This window comes from Crotalus tigris, unplaced genomic scaffold (genome assembly GCF_016545835.1).
Source record: "Crotalus tigris isolate CLP2741 ecotype Arizona unplaced genomic scaffold, ASM1654583v1 scf7180000017598.18339901613:2243638, whole genome shotgun sequence".
Lineage (NCBI taxonomy): Eukaryota > Metazoa > Chordata > Lepidosauria > Squamata > Viperidae > Crotalus > Crotalus tigris.
Genome location: NW_024096502.1, coordinates 119,117 through 142,833, shown reverse-complemented (window position 1 = coordinate 142,833; position 23,717 = coordinate 119,117). Strand labels below are relative to the sequence as shown.

The 23,717-nt window shown below is 37.1% G+C and overlaps 1 protein-coding gene across 3 annotated transcripts in view; it reads right to left on the bottom strand.

Moving 5' to 3' along the window:
- Positions 1-2,378: 2,378 nt before the first annotated feature.
- GATA4 (GATA binding protein 4) overlaps positions 2,379-23,717 on the bottom strand; it is a 62,633-nt gene continuing 41,294 nt past the window's right edge. For all 3 annotated transcript variants that reach the window (XM_039366053.1, XM_039366061.1, XM_039366043.1), the window contains exons 3-7: positions 19,582-19,748; positions 18,616-18,741; positions 7,810-7,897; positions 6,986-7,134; positions 2,379-3,619 (exon numbers count right to left, since the gene is read on the bottom strand). In XM_039366053.1, coding sequence (XP_039221987.1) covers positions 3,437-3,619; positions 6,986-7,134; positions 7,810-7,897; positions 18,616-18,741; positions 19,582-19,748 — 713 coding nt within the window. In that variant the 3' untranslated portion in view covers positions 2,379-3,436. The remainder of the gene's footprint in view (positions 3,620-6,985; positions 7,135-7,809; positions 7,898-18,615; positions 18,742-19,581; positions 19,749-23,717) is intronic.

The following is a 23,717-nucleotide window of genomic DNA, read 5'->3' as shown; positions in this document are numbered from 1 at the left end:
ATCTCCTTCCTTTCCCCTTCAATCTTCCTTCCTTCCTTCAATCTCCAACTCCATCCCTTCCCCTTCAATCTCCCTCTCCTTCCTTCCTTCTTTCCTTCCCCTTCAATCTCCTTCCTTCTCCATCTCCTTCCTTTCCCCTTCAATCTTCCTTCCTTCCTTCCATCTCCATCCCTTCCCCTTCAATTTCTCTCCTTCCTTCCCCCTTCAATCTCCTTCCATCTCCATCTCCTTCCTTTCCCCTTCAATCTTCCTTCCTTCCTTCCCTCCCTCCCAACATTTTTGAGCAAGGAAGAGTAAGCTTCTCCAGCGAGCATTGCTATATTGTTTTGTAATTAATCACTATGCTTTAATTATGTTCAATTTGTAACAATGAAAATACACCCTGCATATCAGATATTTACATTACGATTCAAAACAGTAGCAAAATTACAGTTATGAAGTAGCAACAAAAACATTTTTATGGTTGGGGGTCACCACAACATGAGGAACTATATTAAGGGGTCGCAGCATTAGAAAGGTTGAGAACCACTGGTTTAGAGACAGAACTGCTCATGCTAATGTTGCTATCTTCTACTCCCTATTGCTGGGGCCTCGGTTACTACAACTCGACAATTAAAAATAGAATGTGTGTGTGCATTTGGAATAGAATAGTGCCAGAGCGTAGTATACGTGAACATTTCACAGTAAAACTATATTGATAGTTTAAAATAAAAATGTTTACATGTCCTACAAGGTTGCACTGATCCAAGATGAGCTACATCTTAGAAAGAATAGGAATTTAAGAAATGCCCTACACTGGTGGCTTCTTTCACCAGATAAAAATCAAGGATAGGCAAGCTAAGCTGATTCTAATTTTCAGAGATATCAACCTGAATCAGGAAGGTAATACTTCAGATGGGACTCACGTGACTGAAATGTCTACATTTCCTGCATGTTGGACTCTCAGTCCCTGAATGAATTAGGATTCTATGTTTAGTTTATGTTCAGATTTATAAGAGGTATGTGCGACATTCTAAACAAGTTTTGGTATACAAGCAATGCAATCTGAAAATAATCAAAATGAATACCCAAAATCTGAGTCAAGCCAGGGCTCCCATATTTAGGCATGAAGATATACACATCCACCAGATAGTAGCAAAGAGATTTTTAAGAAAACCTCAGAACTGAAGAAGCTTCTTTGAATGAGAAGTGAAACGTCTTCAAGGAAAAACAAAGTCCAGTTGCCTTTTGAAAAAGCATCTTTGGGACAACCATAACTTGGATGAGTGAGAATTTCCAAAGAGATTCAAGGAAAGTTTTAGCAAAATTCCCCATCCATAATTTTTCCATCATCCCCTTCGCTTTTAAATTTGAGATGCTTGGAATAAAATCAGGGACCTTCTACATGTAATTTATGATCTAAGTGTCATACTTTATCCAAATTCATTGATTGCTGCTCATTCTAAATCAGGGGTTCTCAACCTTGGCAACTTTAAGACTTGTGGACTTCAACTCCCAGAATTCCTCAGCCAGAGTTGAAGTCCACAAGTCTTAAAGTTGCCAAGGTTGAGAACCCCTGTTCTAAATACTTCACAACTATCACAAACGTTCTGAGGGTGAACATTACAATTTTACTGATGATTACAGACAAAGCTTTGTTTCTGTTAAACAGAACAGGAGCTTCAGAATTCAATATTTTGCAGTGGTTTGATTATTTCATTACAGGATAATGTCTTTCAACACCAATATTTAATAAAGACAATCCAAATGTGAAAACACATGAATTACTACAGTACTCTTTTTTTAATGACCTATAATCCTTTGCATCAGGGTGGAATTGGGATGACTGAATGGAGCTGAGCATTTACTGGCTGGATATCCTTTCTGACACCTACCAGTTTGCAGCATAAGATTTCTCTTTGCTCTCAAAGAGAGAAATATCTGCCACTACCTAGGATCGAACTCACAACCTCCTGATTGTGAGACGAGAACACCACCTCTAAGCTACCACATCACTTGTATATGAATAGTGCTATCATTTTTTCCAGGCATTGTGAAAATGAGAATTAGCATCTAGATTCAAAACAGCTATTAAAAATAAAAATGACTATTAAATGAATGAGATTGAGTGAAAAGAAGTGTCAATCCTACCACCGGGTCATGTTCACCCTGATCATAAGTATAAACTCTTTTAAGTGATATTTAGTACTGGCACCATGCTTAATATTAGACAGAAAGGAGACCTTCAATTCAAATTATTTGCTTACCCATTACCCCTGCCATATTCTGAAAAGGGTGCCTGCTAATCTATAGTCACTCATTCCAGCTGTGCTTAAGATTGTATATAAATCATAGAGAATCCTTCTTTCAACTGGAAAACACATAGGTAAAACACTGAGTTGGTTGCTTTGAAAGGAAAAATAGATTTATTAATAGCAAAGAAAGGGGGTTAATCAAGTTGACAGAAAAGTAATTAAATTAACACTAATGTGCTACTGGCAGTCATAAAATTGCTGGATCCACAAAATTCCTGCAAAAGTCCACCAGCCGTACTGGACTGCAGCTATGTTTGAAGACAAAACCTGTTGCTTCTGTTCTATACTTTAAAAAAACTCTGGAGTCTTCAGTTCACCAGTGATTGCAGAATTTGCAGCACCTCCATTTTCTTCTAGATTCTTGTGGGTCACTGTCCTTGAATATTCATTTGAGTTTCTTACTATCAATAATAAACTTTGGTCAGTAGTGTCTTTGGGAAGAATATTTTTTATAATCAAAATGGAAAATAGAGAACCAAAATCCAAGTTTTTGCCAGCAATTAGCCTATTTTCCATTCTTCTCTGCATATGCTGCTGGTTCTTCTCTTCTGACTTTGAATTAGCAATGAAATGGGTAGCTATCACATCCCAGGTCAGGAAATCAGATCTTTCATAAAGGCCACCAGCCACTGATCCCCATAATGCAAAATTTAGGGATATTGCTGGCTTATATATTGGTTTTTGTTTTATTTTTTTTTTATCTTTTTTTAACCTCCATTCTATTTTTATGGGCTGGCTTATACATTCCTTCATTTTTCAAAAGATGTCTGAAGACAACATGTGGAAAGCTGCAGTTACAAATTTCCATTCAAGCTCATACATACCCTTCACATATACACACACACATTTACAAATATACTACTTGATATTACATTTCTGTATATCAGTTATGTATAAACATGTAATGTTGATGTCCAAGTTTTCTGGAGGATTTATTAAAAATAGAACTTGGCAGTTTTGATTGAACAGGCCAAAGCAATTTGAAATGGTTCTTCTAAGACCAGAACTAGACAAAACAAAAGATGGGAGAAAGAAACAAGAAAAAAAAAAAAGAACAAATAGTATTGCTTGACAGTTGCCCATCGCCTTTGAGTCCCAAGCTTGGTAACTCCCTTAGAAGGGGGTGAAGAGGCAGAAGATTGTTAAGCTGTGATGATGTCTCCATGTGTTTCCCCTAAGACTAGGCTGTTCCAGGAATCTTGCTTGGAACTAGGCTGGGGAGACTGGTTGATGGTTCCTTGGTAAGCCTGTGGGGAAAGCTTGAGAGTAGACATAGTGGAGTGAAGAACAGGTCCATGGCCAGACATTGCCGCAACAGAGAATGTCTAGTGGGCAGAAGGAAAAGAGGAAAAAACACATAAATAATGGGGAAGGGAAAGGGGGAAAAATGCTATTTTATCATTTGCCTGTAGCAGACTCTTAAAAACTGAACCATGAGATGGGTGGCAAGTACATTTGATAAATAAATAAACAAAAACTGGTATCTTTCAGGATATATTGTGGCTACAATTTTACTACATTGGAGAACTGAATTAAAAAAACAACACACCAGAAATTTGTATTATTTTGTTTTGAAATCTCTGAAATTTTGGGTAAGATATATAGCTGAAATATGGAGTAGGCAGCAAACCAAACTTCATAGCAGGGATACCTGGGCAGTTCCAGGCTAATAGCATAGAATAACTGGAAGAGTGGCTCTTTAATCCATTCTCCAGATTGTTGGATGAATGGACTAGAGCACAGGTGGGCAACCTGCGGCTCCGGAGCCGCATGCGGCTCTTTGAGCCTTCCCCTGTGGCTCCCAGCCTCCTCTGCCTTTGCAGAGAGAGGCAATTGCACTTCCCTGCTTCTCTCTCTCTCTCTCTCTCTCTCTGTGTGTGTGTGTGTGTGTGTGTGTGTGTGTGTGTGTGTAAAAGAGAGTGCACTCACAGTGTTCTCCGAGGAGCTGAAAAGCTTTCTGGGCGGAGCTCCTCCCTTTGCTGCGTCTCTGAAGGAAGCAGGAAGCAGGAAGGGCAGGAGAGAGCTAGCTAGCCCAGCTAGGCTGACTCAGGAATTCTGGGAGTTGAAGTCCATGAGTCATAAAAGAGACAGGTTGCCTACCCTGGAGGTTGTTGGACAACAGCTTGAAGCTTGCCAGGTGAGCAGCAGATAGGGGGGGGGGAGAAGAGAGAGAGAGAGAGAGAGAGAGAGTGGGGGAAGAGGAGTGGCAGATCAAGGGCAGATAGAGAGGGAGGGAGAGAGAGAGACCCTTTTGACATCTAAAATGAAGATAACACTGCATATATCCTTTTTTTACCTTTGTGTGTATGTAATTTTATTCTCTTAAAGCATTCTCTTGGTGATCATTGTTTTAATAGTATGGATATTCCCAAGAGTCATATTTTTACTTTTATTTTTAATGTGTATATGTGTGTGTGTGTGTGTGTGTGTACACACACACACACATATACACATACACACACACACACACATACACATACACACACCTATAATAAAGGTAAAAAAAGATATATATGCAGTGTTATCTTCATTTTAGATATCAAAAGGGTTTTGCGGCTCCCAGTGTTTTGTTTTTGGTGGGAAACGGGTCCAAGTGGCTCTTTGAGTGTTTTGGGTTGCCTACCCCTGGACTAGAGTAAGGGTCCCCAACCCCGGCCCACAGCCAGTTCAGAGCCAGGCCACACAAGCTGCAGGCGAGAATGTGCGTGCAGTGAGTGGCGAGCACTTCTGTGCAAAGCTCCATCTGAGCAAGTGGCAGGCAGAGATGCCTGCTACTTGTGCAAATTGAATTGTGCACGCTCATGTGTGCACCTGCTGCTTGCACAGAACCATCCCCTCTCACTCTCCCTTGCTGGTCCACCAAGCCGGAAAGGTTGGGGACCACTGGACTAAAGTAAAAGCTTTTTAGAGTGATGGGTACCACTCACTTTTGTACAGGTGGACTGGGTGGATAAGAAGTCTGGGTTTAATGAGATACTGAGGTGACTGGATTTTGGTTTTTAAAGTTATAAATAAGGTTTCCCCCCCCCCCTATTTTGTTTGTTTGTTAATTTGATTTTTTTATGTGGCTCTGTTTCTTCCATTTCCCTTCAAAATGGTCACAATATAAGCCTTAGGACCAAACTATTACATACACTTATACAGTTTGCCCTAAATTATTAAATTATCAAAAGGGTATATTTTGCAATTTCATTGCAGGTGTGTTTGTGATCTATGGTTAATTCTGCCTTCTTTGTAGCAGCCTCCACCCTGCTAAAAAAAGTTGCCACTGGAACTGAAGCCTTACAATTTAAGAGGCTAAAAATGTACTTGTTTATTGAGGTCTTTTAACAGTTTCAACTGTCCCACTTCTTTTACCTATTGTAAAATGTGATAATTGTCTAAACATTATCTAACTAAATCTAAAGTAATGATACTTTTAGATTTATCTTAATTATATTTCTATTGTTGCAGCTGTATTTCTGTAACAGTCTTGAGCCATCAGCAGCATACAAATAGTTTAAATAAATTTAAAATTCAGTAAACTTTCAGAATTCCCAGCCACACTGCCATTCAATTGAGGATAGCTGTTTTAGAATCTTTCTTTCTACTCCACTCAGCTTACCAAACATGATACAATGGGACAACACTCCCCCTGCCAGCCCAGCAACCTATGGATACGGATAATACCGTAGGAATTATGATCTGCCACATATGGAAGACAGTCAGTTCAGAATGGAGAAGGCTGCCATGGTGGTTACCTGAATTCCCTTAAGTGTTAGAAGCAGAATAACAGAATAACAGAGTTGGGAGGGATGTTGGAGGTTTTCTAGCTAATAACCTGCTCAAGCAGAAAACCCTATACTATTTCAGACAAATGGTTGTCCAATCTCTCCTCAAAAGACTCCAGGGTTGGAGCACCCATTACCTCTGGAGGCAAATCGTTTCACTGATTAATTGTTCTAATTGTCTGGAAATTTCTCCTTAGTTCTTGTTGTTCTGCCTTCAGGTTCTTTGGAGCATAGGCTGATCTATTGTGGCAGCTCCATAGATATTGGAACATTGCTATCATGTCACCCAAGCTTATTAGAATTGCCCAGGTTCAAGTTCAAGTCCACCCTTAACCTGGAAACTCACTTTGGATCTGCCACTCAATCTTAGAAGGGTGTTGATGTGGATAGAATTAAGGTAAGATGTGCTATATATGCTATCTTTTGCTTCTGGATAAAAGATGGAATATAAATCAATTAATAAAACAACTGAAGAGTTTCTTGCCCCAAGTTTAACCCCAAGAAGGCACAAGAGGGCTTTTGAAATGGCCAATGCCCATTACTCCTGGATATCATGAGGATGTATATAAATCATATAGTCACAGTATTCTCCATTAGAGAGAAATGTCTTATATCTGCAAAGATCCAGAATATGAAAAGTTACTTTAATGTTAAAGGACTCTAATTATGCAACCTTTGCTTTACAAGCTTATAGTATGCAGGTGGGTGCAGGAGTTTTATTAACAAGCGTGCCATGGAATGCTGAAGCTTTAACTCAATTCTGTTCTGTTAAATTCAGTACAGGATTGTTAAGAAATTAAAATAAGGAGAAAGCCATGTGTGTCTGACTTTCAACTCCTTGATAGAAAGGCAGAATACAAATATAGACTCAACAAGCAACGAGAAAATGTGACTATTCTTTTGCATAATAAAAAGCTTCACCTGAGGAATAGGGCTTGGGTGTCCATAATGAGATGAGATCCCTGGTTCTGTCTTGATGGGGCGCATTTCTTCAGCAGTAGTAGTGGTAGTTGTGCTGGTGCAGGTGGCTGAACTAATGGCAGTGGGAAGGCTTTCATTGGTGGCTGATCCTAGGGTGGGAGGTGAAAAAGAGAGAGAGATAAATTGTTGAACTATATCTGTCCTGAGACTTTAGCCAAAAATTAAAGTATTGGCTACTGTTGCTGCTATAATAAGAGTGAACGTTAAATAAAAAAAAGGCCAAATGGATCTTCATCAGGAAGGTTTTTCAGAGAAAAACACAAGAACCTTGCTGTAGCATGCCAGAATGTATTGACATTAAACTCCTAGGTAATTACATGAGTTGATGCCCAGGTACTTGCAGGATCCCCTTCTCCTCTCTGAATTGGCCTATGCAATGCACTCTTGGAGAATTCACCTTAGAATTCAGGCTAGATTCTTTCTAAGGTTCATTCAAGGTAGAATTATTCCAAAGAACACTTGATTAAATACTTGGTTCTCATCAACTTTATTTCACTTTGGATTACTTATATGTATTTGATTATACATAGATGTTTTGTTGATTGTTCTCTTAAATTGTCACAAAGTCTATTTTGAATTGGTGGTACCCAAGGGGAATGAATGAAAGAATGAATAGTGATGTGTTTTATTTGAAGGACCACAGAATGCTCATATTTGACTATGGTATATAATAATACTTTTTCCAACTTTGGCAGACGTTATGCTTAAGTTGAAATTACAAATGGATCATATTAGCTAAGAAAGTTTTTTCTAATTGTACTCGCCTGCTGATGTCTTGGATTTGCTCAAGTTCTTTGGTTTACGCTTCCTGGTTTGGATCCCTTCTTTTCTCATAGCTAAAGGTCTTGGAACCTATGAAGATGTATAGAGATCAACATTAATCCCCTAGAAAAACCTGCAGTTTTTGAATGTACAAAATCCTGGGAGTAGCTCATTGTTTTCTTAACTGTGATTTGTGTTGTGCTTCCACATGTTGACACAACAAATGCAAAAAGCTTGTGTGCTGTCCAAAAGATTTTCTTAAAGACAGTTTGCAAAAATACACCAAATTGGCAAACTGTATTTTTATTACCTTGTAACAGGCAAGTCAGATTCATAATGTGAGGTATGCAATGTACTCATGTGTATTATAAAGAAATCTCTTTCAGGCTAAAAATAGAAGTATATTTTTGGTTATTGTTGTTCATGGGCTGCCAAAAACTTATAGTCCACCTTTACTGATTCAAATACAAATTTAAAACATTTTTTTTAAGAAGTATTTCTTTTGGAATTGTTTTGCAGGTTGGAAAATAATGGTTAGCATAATCTACTTCTTCATCTATTTTTGCAGCATGCAAAAGTTGATTTCACATCTGCCAGCCCATATTGGACCAGCATGGCAGATTATGTTCCATTCCTTCCACATTCAAATACAACCTCAAAAATGGCCCTCATTCCCCGGAGGTCCTAGGGCAATTGCCCATGACAGCGAGAAGACCTGCCCAAAGGCAGAGGGTGCTAAAAAAATATCGGTTAACTCAGGTTATCTTTGGACTTTGGAGATAGGAACAGTCAACATCTGAACAATAAAAATGGACGCTTGACTAGAAGAACTGCTGATTGAACTCAACAATATGCATTGAGGTATTATTAGATTATATGAAACAAGATAAAAAGGTGAAAATTTAGTTGAATTTGATAGGACTGGGCATTTATTCTACACTAGAGGTACAGAAAATGGATGATGTGGTTTTTCTCATCAACCAAAAGCTAAAAGACTGTAGTAGTAGTGGTGGTAAAATTTGAAAGTATATCAGACAGAGTAGCCCAATGCATCATTCAGTTGAACAAACAATACAAGCTTTCAATCATCCAAGCTTATGCGCCAACAATAAGCTATAGTGATGATGAGGTCGAAGAATTTTATGACGATGTGACCCACCTTCAAGACAAAGAAAAATGCCAATGCAAAATACTAATGGGTGACTTTAATGCAAGAATAGGAAAAACAATATCTGGAGAAAAAGCAACTGATCCATATGGAAGTGGTGAACAAGATAATAGAGGTGACAGTTCAGTAGATTTTGCTGAAAGATAGGAACTTTACATCATGAACTCCTTTTACAAGAAAAAAGCTAGCAGGGCTTCTGGTGGCGCTGCGTTGCCGATGGCAGCTACTTTGTAGCCGTCCATCTGAGACAGCGTTAAAACCGCCGAGGACAGCAGACATCAGCTGTTCCGTGGTTTGAAACTTATTTCCCGGGCAAAAGGAAAGAGGTGAGTTTTTTTACCCTGGATAGTGGTAGAGCCTCTGAAACCCCAAAGTGATTTTTTTGGGGTGAAGGGCGAGCTCCCACGGAGTCCAGGGTTTTCTCCGCTTCTCGGATGCCTTTGTCCCTTGTTGTTTTGGGACAAAGCAAGACGCCGCTCCCACATCCGCAATTAAAGTAAACTGGTGAGTTGATTTTGAAGCGGACAGAGCTGATCAGTGGATTGTATTTTTATGTTTTATTTGGACTTTAACTCCACAGAATTATACTCTTTTTTTTTTCTTATAGTGAGGGAAAGTAAAATGGCGATGAGAGGTTTCTCTCTTTTTTTTTTTAAGTGCGCACAAGGAAAGTAAAAGGACTTTTGTTACTTTATTTTTTCAGAAACTTTTGGGACTTTGGGTGTTTGTAAGAGGAGGAATTTTTCTTCTTCTTACGGATAGAAAAGGGGTTTTTTCTTTTTTCTTTTTGTTTCTTTTTTTGGTCTTTCGGATTTTTTTTAAGAAGGAGAAAATTTTTTTTTAAAATGGCTTTGAAGCGTCAAGCGATCTCTGCTGTGCCTAAGGTGGTTTCTTCTCCGGCAATATTACCAGCTCAACAACCTAAACCTAGATCACCACCACCCTCCCCATCTGTACCACCACTCACGGTAAAAGATATTCAAGATGTTATGGGAAACGTTGTATGTCAAATTAGAGAAGAAATGAAGGAGCTTTTAGAAGAGAGAAACAAAATCTTGAGGGAGGACATAGTACTGGCTTTGAAAGGACTTGCTTCTGTTGTTGAAAAGTTGGATTCTCGTATTGAGGATGTTGCAGATAAAGTGGACTTATTGGAAGATAGGGTTGAAAGTGTTGAAAAAATGGTGGAAACTTCACAGGATGAAATTATTATGTCTCAGTACAGAGAGATGGAGTTCACTTTAAGAATCAGGAGCTTGAGGGAAAACATGCAAGAAAACCTGAGAGAGATGGTGGCAAATGATATTGCTGTGATTTTGGAGAGGGATCCAGAGGAAATATTTAGAGAAATAGAAAAAATGTTTAGAGTCAATTCGTGGATCGCAAAGCAGAGAAATTTGCCAAGAGATGTGGTGATTTATTTTGGAAAAAGATCTTTACGTAATGAAATTATACAAGCATTTTACAACAAGAGATTCCAGATTGCTGCTCAGGATGTTATAATTTTAAAGGAGATTCCATCCAAAATTTTAAGAAGAAGAAAGGACTTTGCTTTTTTATCAGATGAACTTAAAAAGCGACAGATGCCATTCAGATGGGATATCCCAATTGGAATTGTGGTGAGTCACGCGGGGACACGTTATAGACTTAATACTGTTTCTAAGGTAAGAGACTTTTATATTTTGGTCCTGGGAGCGCGTTCATCACCACCTTTAATGTTCAAAGCTCTGGAAGTGAAGGAGGGAGAGCAGTTGGCTGAAGATGCTGTATCAATGAAAGCTGGAAAATTACAGGCTGAGTTGTTACAGCAGTCTGTTGAGATGAAAGAACAGAGAATGACCTGAGCAGCTCATAGACGAAAAGAAAAGGAGCAGCAGAAGAAGGAAATCAAAGTTACACAAGAATCTGCTTCTGAGCCTGTGGGAGGAGCAAGACCTAAGAGATCTTCATTGGTCCAATCTTCGATGGTAGATCTTCAAGCAGTCTTCTCCAGGCCAATAGATGGAGGAGATGGCAAAGCTCCTGACCTGGAATGTTAATGGCCTCAATTCTCCAGAAAAGGAAGAAAATATTTCATTATTTGAAGCAACATAATAATGATATTGTTTGTTTGCAGGAAACCCATATTATTTTAAAGGATCAAAAATATTTGATTAATGCTCGATTGGGTTCTCATTTTGTATCTTCTGCCCCTAGGAAAAAAGGGGGTGTTGTCATTTATGTTAAGAAAAATTTGTCAGCTGTATTGATAGATTCTGATCCTCAAGGGAGATATGTTATGATTGAAGTGGGAATGTATGGCAAGAAACTGCTTATAGTGGGTTTGTATGCTCCTAACCAACAACAAGAACAGTTTTATAGATTTTTACATCAAAAATTGATTTCATTGGATTATAGATCTGTTATTTTGATGGGGGATTGGAATGGAGTTTTGGATACACATAGAGATAAGAAAGGACTTTCTACTTCTTTCAAGCAAGCTAAACTACCTAAGGCTTTTTTTGATTTGAAAGATGATTTGGAATTGAGAGATATTTGGCGGGAACGTAATATGGAAGAGAGAGACTTCACTTTCTTTTCTGACAGACACCAATTGTTTTCAAGAATTGATTTTTTTTTTACTACAACGGATTTATATTTCAGGGTAAAAAATGTAAAGATTTTTCCAAGGACATTGACAGATCATAGTCCTGTATGGATGGAATTGGTTGCTGAGAAAGAGGAGAGAAGATCTTGGAGGTTGAATGAAAATTTATTTAGACAAGAGGCGAATGTTCAGAAACTTAGAGAGTATTTAAAGGAATATTTTATATTAAATATGCATAAGGGAACCTCAATGGCATTGGTTTGGGATGCTAGTAAGGCTTATATGCGTGGGGTTCTGATTCAAATGAATAAGGCTTATAGGCAAAAACAGATGCAAAAATGTAAAGAATTGGAAGATGAGATTAAAAGAAAAGAAAAAGCATTAATTTTGAATCCTTCGGATAAGAATGTAAAGGCTTCTATAAATTTGCTTAAAACACAGTTTAATATGTTAATGGCTGATCAGGCTGCAACTAATTTACTTTATATGAAACATAATACATTTTGTAATGCAAATAAGCCAGGTAGGTGGTTGGCTTATCAATTAAGGAAGAAACAGAGGTTGAGAATTATAGATAAAATAAATTATAATGGTAAAGTGGTTTTTCAGAAAGAATTGATTAGAAAATCTTTTTTAGATTTTTATACAAAATTATATATGGGTAAAAAGGTACAGAGTTCAGATATAGATAAATATTTACAAGATGCTCATTTTCCTAAGTTATCAAATGATCAAAGAGATGAGATCAATGGATTGATTACTTCACAGGAAAGTATTATGGCAATTAAACAATTAAAAGCTGGTAAAGCACCTGGCACCGATGGATTGACATCAATTTATTATAAGACTTTAAGTGAGGAGATGATAGAGCCCTTAAGGGAACTTTTTAATAATATATTATTGGGCTTAGAGACTCTCCCATCTTGGGGAAGGGCTTTTATATCTCTGATTCCAAAAGAGGATCAAGATCTTACTTTACCTAAAAATTATAGATCTATATCTCTTCTGAATGTAGATTATAAAATTTTTTCAAAAATTCTAGCTAATAGACTTATGATAGTATTGAATCAAGTGATACACACTGATCAAACAGGTTTTATAACTGGGAGATATATGAAGAATAATGTTAGACAAATTATTAATTTAATAGAATATTTGGATAAAAACAATCAGATTTCTGCAGGATTGATTTTTTTAGATGCTGAGAAAGCCTTTGATCAGTTAAATTGGCAATTTATGTTAAGGTTGGTTGAAGAGATGGATTTTGGAGATAAAATTTTGCAAGCTCTGTGAGGCATTTATCAAAAACAATCGGCACAACTTATAATTAATGGAGGTTTATCTGAGGTTTTTCAAATTGGAAAGGGTACAAGACAGGGTTGTCCATTGTCTCTTTTGTTGTTTGTTTTAACATTGGAAATTCTGTTGATTAAAATTCGTGAATCATCTAAAATAAAGGGAATAATGATTGATAAGAATGATTATAAATTAAGAGCCTTTGCAGATGATTTGGTTATTACCTTGTCTCAACCAACTTATTCTGTATTGGAGTTGTTACAGTTGATAAACCAATTTGGAGAAGTTTCCGGTTTTAATAATATAATAACAATATTGTTATTATTATTTAATAATAATAACAAAACTAAAATACTATCTAAAAATATGACTAATTTGGATAAGGAGATGTTGGTTAAATTGACGGGCTTTGAAATTGTAAAAAAGGTCAAATATTTGGGGGTTTATATAACTGATTCTAATGTAAAATTGTATAAAAATAATTATGAAATGTTATGGTTTAAAATACAGAAGGATTTGAATGATTGGAAAAAATTGCAATTATCTTTGTTAGGGAGAATTGCTGCAGTTAAAATGAACGTTCTGCCAAAATTTCTTTTTTTGTTTCAAATGATACCTATTTTAAAGAAAGAGGCAAATTTAGAAGAATGGCAGAAGGGTATCAATAAATTCATTTGGGTGGGGAAAAAACCAAGAGTAAAGCTTAAAATTATACAAGATGTTCGAGAGGTGCCGAATTTGAAATTGTATTATGATGCGGTGGTTTTAACATTGATTAGTGATTGGATCAATTTAACAAATTTAAATATACTTTTTTTGGAGGGATGGGATCTATTATTTGGATGGCATGCGTATTTAATTTATAATAAAAAGGTGGATAGAGTTTTCAAGTCCCATATCTTAAGAATTGCTTTATTGCGTGTCTGGAAGAAATATTATAGATCAGACTCTAGAATACCGTTGTGGGGAATTCCAGGGCACGCAATAGAAGGGATAAGGAAAGGAGTGAAAATGAATAGCATTTCTTATAAACAATTACTTAATTGGGAAGGGAATAATTGGCAATTAAAATCTATGGAGGAATTAGTGCAAGAAAATATTAATTATTCTTGGTTCCAGTATAGGCAATTATTAGAAAGGTGGAGAATAGATCAAAAAGTGGGTTTTATTAGGGAAGACGTGAATTTGATGAAACAAATTAAAGATCAAAGTCGAACTCATATAAAAAGAGTTTATAGTGTTTAAGTGGAATTGGATTCAGAAACAGAATTAGTTAAAGATTGTATGGTTAAATGGGCTCAAAATTTTGATGAGCCGATTTTATTAGATACATGGGAGATGATTTGGGTGAGGAATGTCAAATTTACTCAAGCTCAAAATTTACGAGAAATTTTTTACAAAATGTTTTATAGGTGGCACCTTGATCCACAAAAGATGTCTTGTATATATCCAAATGTGCAGCCCAAATGTTGGAGATGTGGCTGTTTGGATGCAACGTATTATTATATTTGGTGGTCATGTAGAAATATAAAGGCTTTTTGGATCAAGATTTGGTGGAACATTCAAAAGATTTTTAATAGAAGGATAAAATTTACACCACAATTGTTTCTGTTAGGTATTATTGTTGATTGTGATGGCAAAGAGATTATTTTAATGTTGAATTTAATTACAGCGGCAAGGTTGCTGATTGGGCAATATTGGAAGAAGGACTTTTTGCCTACTTTAGAAGAATGGTTTCTTAAAGTTTCTTATTTATCTGAAATGGCAAAAATTTCAGCTTATCTGAAAGACCAATCGCAAGAGAGATATATTTTGTTGTGAAAAAGATGGGTGAATTTTATACAGAATAAATATGAGATTAGAAAGTATTATTTAGCTTTTGAATAACTTATGTTTAAGGGTAATGGTAATTTTTGTTTTTATGTATTGGAGTTAAAGTATTTAAAATCTTGTTTTTGGGATGTATGTATAATTGTTTGATGTTCATTTAAGTTGTATGTTTTTTGTTGTTGTTTTTTTCTTTCTTTTTTTTTTAACCCTGTATTCAGCTCTGGGAAGGAGGGGGGAGGGTGATGGGGGGGCGGGAGGAGTGGAGTATTTTATTGTAAAACCTTAAAAATTTTCAGTAAAAAAAAGAAAGAAAGAAAGAAAGAAAGAAAGAAAGAAAGAAAGAAAGAAAGAAAGAAAGAAAAAAGCTAGCAGAAAATAACATGGAAGAGTCCATCTGGGTACATGAGTGAAATTGTCTACATCATATCAAGTGATAAAACCATATTTTGCAATTATACTATCACCAATTGTTTTAACATTGGAAGTGACTGTGAAAAAGAGCATATGAAAATGATATAGATGTCACAAAAAACAAAAATAAAGAGTGATTAGCTGTTTGAAGAGAACAGCGATTTTGAGATTAATCTGTAAAATTGCTTTGCTCTATTGCAAGATTTGGAAGAGATGAACATTACGGACCAAAATGAACAAATAGTTAAAAACATTCTTGAATCTGCTACATCTAGAGCACCACCAGAAAAACACTTGGTACTGTCAAAAATCTCTGATGAAACTATTGATTTAATGAAAAAAATGACGGACAATGAAGAATACAGAAAGTTTCACTAATAAACTGGAGTATGTTGAACTTTGTAAGACCATAAGATAATGTACCCAAGAAGAAACATGTCAGTTTAACGTGAAGCTTGTGAAAAAGGCAATTGAAGAAAACAAGGGGCTTAACAGAGCAAAATGCAAGGTTAAAAATACAAGAAAGAAGGTTTTTGCATTAAAACATGAAGATGGTTCTGTACATAGAACAAGACAGGAAATGTTACAAATAATTGGAAAATTCTATTCAGAGCTATACAAAGATCAAGATCACTTAAAAGTAACCACCCATGAAAGAGGAAATGCCACATATCCTAGTAGAGGAAGTATCAAGTGCCATAAAATCAATGAAAAATGGAAAAGCTTCAGGAAATGACTGTGTTATGGTTGAAATGCTGAAAGCTAGCAGTCACAGTTTACATAAGATACTAGCAAAACTATAATCAAAATACCTCAGAGAAGAAAAAAATACCTGATGCATGGGAAAATGCTGAAATGATTCATATACGCAAGAAAGAGGCCCAAGATGATTTAAAGAACTATTGCCAATAAGTCTTCTTTCAGTTATCCAAAAGGTTTTCACCAAGATAATAGCAAAAAAAAAAAAAAAAAAAAAAATAGTCAGAACATTAAATGATGCACAACAAAAGAGCAGGCAGAGCAGGTTTAGGTTCAGCAAGTTATTGAAAGGCACAACGATTACAGCATGCCTCATTGACTATGAAAAGGCATTTGACTCAGTATTCGAGCAAGCAATAATGCATTGCTCAAACAAGGCATAGACACTGTTTTACATAAACTTATTTCAATCAATATATGAAAAAGCAATGGTGACAGTTTGCCTTAATGATCTTTAAGTGGAAATCAACATAGAACAAGGTGTACAACAAGGCGATACAATATAACATATCATTTTCTCAGCCTGTCTTGAAAAAGTATTTCACAAACTAGACTGGGCAAAAGATGAAATAAAAATAAAATGGTGCCTATTTAAATCACTTAAGATTTGCAGATGATGTTGTTCTCTTCTTATAAGGCCTGGAAGAGCTATAAAGACACATACAAGAACTGCACAAAGTAGGAGAATCATTTGGCTTAAAAATAAACCTGAAAAAGAACCAGGTTATGTTTAACAAATTCACCAAAAAAAGAAAAAATATATATCTGGAGAATAACTAGACCACTACATATACCTTGGCCAATGGATCTCAATGGAAAGTGATACAATAAAGGGAATTGAACAGCTTCTTAAATGTGGTTGGCAGGCATTCAGCAAGCTAAGTGTAATTTTCAGGAACACCTTCCCCCTATGCCTGAAGCGAAAAGTTTTCGATCAGTGTGTGCTACCTTGTTTCCCCGAAAATAAGCCTGGGTCTTATATTTATTTTTGCTCCAAAAGACCGATTAGGGCTTATTTTCACGGTGTCTTATTTTGCAGGTGGAGGCAGAGGTGCAGGGGGGAGTCTGGGCCATTGCGGGTGGGGTGGCAGATAGCAGGCTTGCTGGAGGACCAGGATGGAAGGTGGGGCCGAGCACAGAAACTACAGAATTTTGCATTGTATAAAACGAGGTAGAAGATACTGTTACTGCACCAAAGCCATTTGTTCTGAGGTGACCAGTGAATGTGGTTTCAGTTTTTACACTGTTCCTTGACTAGAAAGGGTCTAATTCAGGGATCTACCTTGTTTGTACCATGCAAAACTCGGTAGTTCCTGTCCCTCCCCCTCAGCCCCACCCAGGCTCACTCACGTTCCATGCAAGCGATGTCCAGCTGCCCACATCCAGCCCCCCACCCCCGGGCAACCACAATTCTAGGGCTTATTTTGGGGATAGGGCTTATATTAGGCCCAGCCTCAAAAATCAAGCTAGGACTTATTTTAGAGGTGGGTCTTATTTTCGGGGAAATACAGTACCTGCTGTAACATATGCCAGTGAAACATGGACACTAACTCACAATCGATACAAAAACTATGTGTGGCGTAAAGAGCAATGGAAAGATACATGCTCAGCATTAGAAGACAAGATAGAAAGACCCGCACATGGATTAGAGAACAAACGAAAGTATATAATATCATCAAGAGAGTAAAAGAATTGAAATGGAAATGGGCTGATAACACAGCAAGAAAAACTGATGGCAGGAGGACCAAGGCCGTCATAGATTGGATCCCACTTGATAAAAAGCATCCATGAAAGAGATCTAAAACAAGATGGTTCAACGACATCAGCAAGTACAACAGGCCCAATTGGCAAATGAAAGCTCGAGACCATATTTGTTGGAAATATGTGGAAGAGGCCTTCATCTTGCTGTGGACAGACAGTGGCTAAAATGATGATGATGATGATGATGATGATATTGATGATGGCAAAAGCTGTTTTCAGTTTCCACTGTTTCCTATAGCAGAACTTAACATTCTTCTTGTTCTTTTGGAAAATGAGAACTTTCAAAGTATTCTGAATTGTTTCAACAACCAAATCAAAATACTCTGTCTGAATGAAAAGTCCTAGAACAGCGGTTCTCAACTTGTGGGTCGCGACCCCATTTGGGGTCGAACGACCATTTCACGGGGGTCGCCAAAAACATGATCCGTCATTTTTTCCGCCATTTTTTTCCTCAGCCGGCGCAGGGGGCGGCACCGTGCATGTGCGCCGCGCATGGGGTGGCGCAGGGGGCAGCGCATGGGGCACCGCCGTGCATGTGCGCCGCACAGGGGCACTGCCGCACATGCGCGCCGCGTGTTTATGACCGGGGTCACCGGTATAAAAAGGTTGAGAACCACTGTCCTAGAAGGACTGCTTTGCGCACATCTCTATTGAAGACCAAATTCAGCCCTCCCTCAAAAACACCGTCCAGATTTATGAGTGCAACACCTATAAACTCCCAATTGGATTTTTTTCACCATTTTCCTCCTCTGCCCTCCCATCTTTGGCTTCAAAGTAATGCCCAGAAGGGGCAGTTTCTCTGCACTCTTTATTAAAGGAAGCCATACACAGGGAGAAATAGCCTGATGCCACCTGCTTGATCTATTTCTTACAAAGCAGTCTTCCCAAACTGGTGCCCTCCAGATGTTTTTTGTATTCTCAGAATTCCCATCCACTGTGACTTTCAAACTGGGGAAAGCTGCCATAGATAGGTTATGCTTTGTTTTCTCCTCTCACCCCATGGAGCTTCATGTATAAACCACAAGCATTGCAGACTGGCTCTCCTTCGGCGTTCCGGCGCCACAATGTGGTTGTAGAAGTATGGCAGTTTGCACATGAGAGTCCAATCCGACGGGAGGCTGACTGTGTGAGAACAAGAGTTCAAAGCAAGAATAACTGATTAATTCACTAGTGGTCTTATCTATCAATCTTTTTTTTAATTAATTATCATTACTTGCTATAAAATACGCCAAAACAACTAGACACAGAAACAGTTTTACCCCATGCCATACTTTGCTAAATACTTAATTCCCACAGCACTGACTACAAAAAGGCGTTTGACTCAGTATTCCAGCAAGCAATAATTAATGCATTGCCCAACCAGCCGTGTAGACACTGCTTACATAAACTTACTACAATCAATATATGAAAAAATAATGGTGACAGTTTGCCTTAATGATCTTTAAGTGGAAATCAACATAGAACAAGGTGTACAACAAGGCGATACGATATCACCTATCCTTTTCTCAGTCTGCCTTGAAGAAGTAATTTACAAACTAAACTGGGCAAAAGATGGAATAAAAATCAATGGTGCCTATTTAAATCACTTAAGATTTGTCTTATACCTAAGGGTATTTACTCATGTAGTGGGGTTGTATTGCTATTATCCTTCTCATCTTTCCTATTACTTTCTCCTATGGTATCTTATAATTTATTATTATATCTTATTATTTATGATTTATCATTTTGTTGTTTGTATGTACACTGAGAGCTTATGCACTTGAGACAAATTCCTTGTGTGTCGGAGGAAAAGGAGGAATAAGCTTTAGAGCCATATCGAAACTATGTTATAATATACAACCTTATAAATGTTGCAATTCTGTCTAATTTGCTTTTTACAGGTCAATATTAATAGTGGACAGGTGGGACTGAATCACAAAGGAGATTCTCACAGCCTGTGAAGGTGTGCATCACATTCCTTACCAGCCTCCTCTGGGGCTTGATCAGTGGCCGGTTAATGCCATTCATCTTGTGGTAGAGTCCACATGCATTACAAAGATAGTGGCCGGTGCCATCTCTTCGCCACAGTGGGGTGGACATAGCACCACAGTTGACACATTCCCGACCTTCGGAATAATCATCAAAAAACTCTGTAGGCACAAGGCAACAAAATGAAGTAAGTCATCAAAGGATTTTTTCATGTAGCCATTTCGCAAGTCTTTAGTAAACTTGAATACCCTTCCTTAGTCTACCAGGGTGGTGCAAAAAGCCGAAGGTTGTTACCTCCACTTTTTTATTTCAAATATTTTTGGTTTGTCTTTCAAAGGATAAAACCTTTCTACCACATTTCACATAAAAAGATAATACATGTCAATTTCATGAATTATTTCTACTAGGAATCTGCAAGTGGCCTACACAGGGAATAGCTTTGCACAGTTTTGTACATTTGTATGTGTTGAATAACAACTATCATTTCCAGATAGCCTAAGCAGTAGCCATGCTGGCTATGACATTAAGAGTGTTTAAACCAAGCATGTAACAGAAACCATCAGGTTGGGAAAGGCACAAAGCAAGGCTTCACTATTACTGTAGTTCCTAAAACTGAACAGTAGATGGAGATCTTATTTCAATCTATGCCAGAACAATTATTTATGCTGGTAACTTCTACAAAGAGGGAAGACTTGGATGAATGTATTAATTATTTAAAGATATGTTGTACTTAGAATGTGTGGCAGATAAACTGATCTGCTTCTCTCTTCTTATTGAAGTCTGAAAATTGGTCAAGGGATTCATACACAACACAGTAAACCTGATAGAAAACACAATTGTAGGTTTCCTATAATTAAATTATGCCCAAACCTAAACAATAATAATAAAAATATACTGTATTGCTAAACACAGTAATTGGATTCAGACAACCTATTAGGACAATGACTGGATTTCCATAACAAACTGACCCACAAATACCAAATGCCCAAACTTGTTTTAGTTTAGACATTAATATATTGTATGAATCTTGATACTGGGTGATTGTAGGCTAGTTAACTCTTTCTGCACATAGCCTACCTTCTTAGCTTATTGCAATAATAAAATAAAAAAACTCATTCAATTTTATTCTCTTTTTTTATCTAACCTACCTCTCCCCTAGATAAGCTTGGCCCACGTTGAAAATATATGCAAGGTTAGATTTGATCATCTTCATAAGAGATACCCTGAAAACTTCCAGGGCTGTATATTAGATTGGGACATTAAAAAAAACACCCCAAAGAAATAATGAAAGCCATTACTGAATTGCCAGAAGAAAATTAATGGATATTTCCAGAATGTCACAAGAGTTGAACTGGTTAAAGAAAAGCTCTTCGTCTGATATGGCATTATCTCTTTTATATTTCTGAGGAAGTTGTCACTCAGACAAAACATAGCTCAGTTGCATCTGGACCAGGTTGCGGAATTTATTCACTGTTTTCTCTCTTCTCTCACCTATACTAAGATCTGTTTAATTATTTTGATGGAGGGATTTGGATGGCAGAAGTAAGAAAACTCCTAAAGAGATAAATAAAGAGATAGGCAGCTTGGTCTTATTCTTTGATATTTTAATTCACCAAAATCTTTAACAAAAAGGATATTTTTAAAAGAACGTCAGCATTATTGCTAGCCCAGAATTATATATACACACATTTATGCACATCACAATCCCATCTGGTGCAATACTTGTGGCAGAACAGAGATTTGACTCCACTGTTCCTCCTCATTTCTCATTTATGACTGTTTGTGCACATTATTCCTCCCAAATCCTGCGAGTCAGCACAGCTCATTTCCTCCAGCATAGCTATTTTAGTGCTGATATTAGAATCTGTATTTTGTTAACAACTTTATCTAAAAAGGATATTATCAAAAAATTGACTGAGCAACTCGATTCAACTAGAGCAGGGGTAGGCAATCTTAGCTCTTTTATGACTCGTGGACTTCAACTCCCAGAATTCCTGAGCCAGCCATGCTGAGGGGAAAGGGAGAGGTTTCCAAACTGAGCCATGCTGGCTCAGGAATTCTGGGAGTTGAAATCCACAACTCATAAAAGAGCCAAGGTTGCCTACCCCTGAACTAGAGTATGATGATTGGTCATGATTTTTTTGAATTGACTACAGTGGCTGAGTTCAGAGTGTTATACATCCAGTCAGTGATTGTAAATGTCCTACACCACCCACCAATAGGCATTTATTGTGTGTTTGAGGGGAAGGGGAGTCAGTACTGTGATAGGTGAATGCCATTAAAAAGACATGTTGCTAAAGGAAAAGGAAGATAATTTGCATTTGGCATTAGCTGATATTGTGAAGCAAAGCCCTTTTTAAAAAATATTGTTTTATAGCATCTGCACTAATTATATTTAGAGGACCTTGGGCTCTTAAAAGCAAGAATTTGTATACTGAGGAAACTGAATCTTCCACAGATATCAGAAGGATGCTCCTTGGATAAGGCTATTAACCTTGCGAAGAGAAAAAAGAAACAATATAGAAGTCTGAATTTTCCTTCAGAAGGTCTAGTAGAAGTTTAGAGGATTTCAGAAAAACTCACACATATACATATACCCCAGTTGCTCTGATCAAAGTAGAGTGCCAGCCCTAGTATGTCCCAAGCAGCTGTTTCTAAATTAAGAACAATGTTGGGAACTGTGATCAAAAAATTCAGTACCATCTGTTATAGTTGTGGGGTTTTGTTCCGAAGGAGGAGGAACCATAGAAGATAGGTAGCTCTTCGCCTCCAAATATAGCTTGCATAATTGTAAACAAAGCAAATATTGTGAAGATGCTGTAATCCTCCTCCCTGTTCCATTGAAAATGAAATGTGGAATGTCTCACTGCTGAGAAGGACAAAATGTAACTGCACTTTAAATAATACCAACTGAAATTGGTTCAGATTCTCTCTCTCTTTCTCTCTCTCTCTCCACACAGAGAGAGAGAGAGAGCACAAAGTCCATAATTTGTCTTTTAATTAGGAGCAGAGATTATAAAACACAAATAATTTAAATATGAAATAGTGAAAGAGAAGTATCCCAAGTAAAAATTGGAGGAGGGCAGAAAAGAACAAGAGATGGGTGGGAGAGGCATCCTTGTAGTCTGCATTATCCTGAATTTATATGTGGTACACACTGGGGCTGCCTGGGATTTATCATGTAGGAACAGAGGGCTGTTTGTGCTGAATGTTGGAATATTGAGACAGAATATACATAACGTCCAGGCCTGGGTAGATAAGCAATGTATTTTTTTGGAAGACCTTGGCTGTGCCAGACAGAAGCTGGAAAGCTTAGAAAAACTGCCTGGAGGCTTTTTGAGAAACAACATTTGGTTTGGAGAGTCTCTAACTTTTTATCTTCTGAGTGTGTTGGAATAAGCTAATTTTGCATTACTTCAGTAATGATTTGGAAGAATGCCTTTGGACCTTGAAAGAGTACATAATCTCTTTAATATTTACTAAACATACATTGTTTTTGGCATATATCTGTTTAAAGATGCAGCTGCTTTAAGGAAACAACTTATTAAAATAACTCATAAAATAGCTTTGCCTTTTTCAGCTTAATTGGTTTTAAAATAGGAAGATGCTTTGTTTATATGAGGTTCAAATAAGTATTTCTACAGCATACCAAAAACATGCACAGCCATGCTGGACACATATTGTATTGTACGGTAATTGTTGATTTTCTATTAGTTTTACATACTAAAGGTTTTTTAGCAATTTTACTTTGAGTAAAACTTTTCAAACTTCATGCAAACCTGTATTTGAAGATATTGGGGGAGGCATACCCCAAATAATGATATTGACCAAGAAAGAGATTAAATTTGATTTAATTCACATTTAATTAAAATTAGTTTCAACACATTTCATATGGTTATTTCACAAGATTCTAATCATTTTCCATATATCTCACATTAAAAATAGCAATTTAGAGGGAATTTTTGGAAACCTTCTTAGAACCATTCCCAACACTTTGTGAGAGACAGATTGTACTTTTTGGCAATACCATGATGATGCACTTCTATTGTGCTTTGTACTTTCACAAAGAAGGGCTGTATAAAGAACATATTCAATGGAGGATCAAGTATGACTGGTACAGTAGCAGTTTT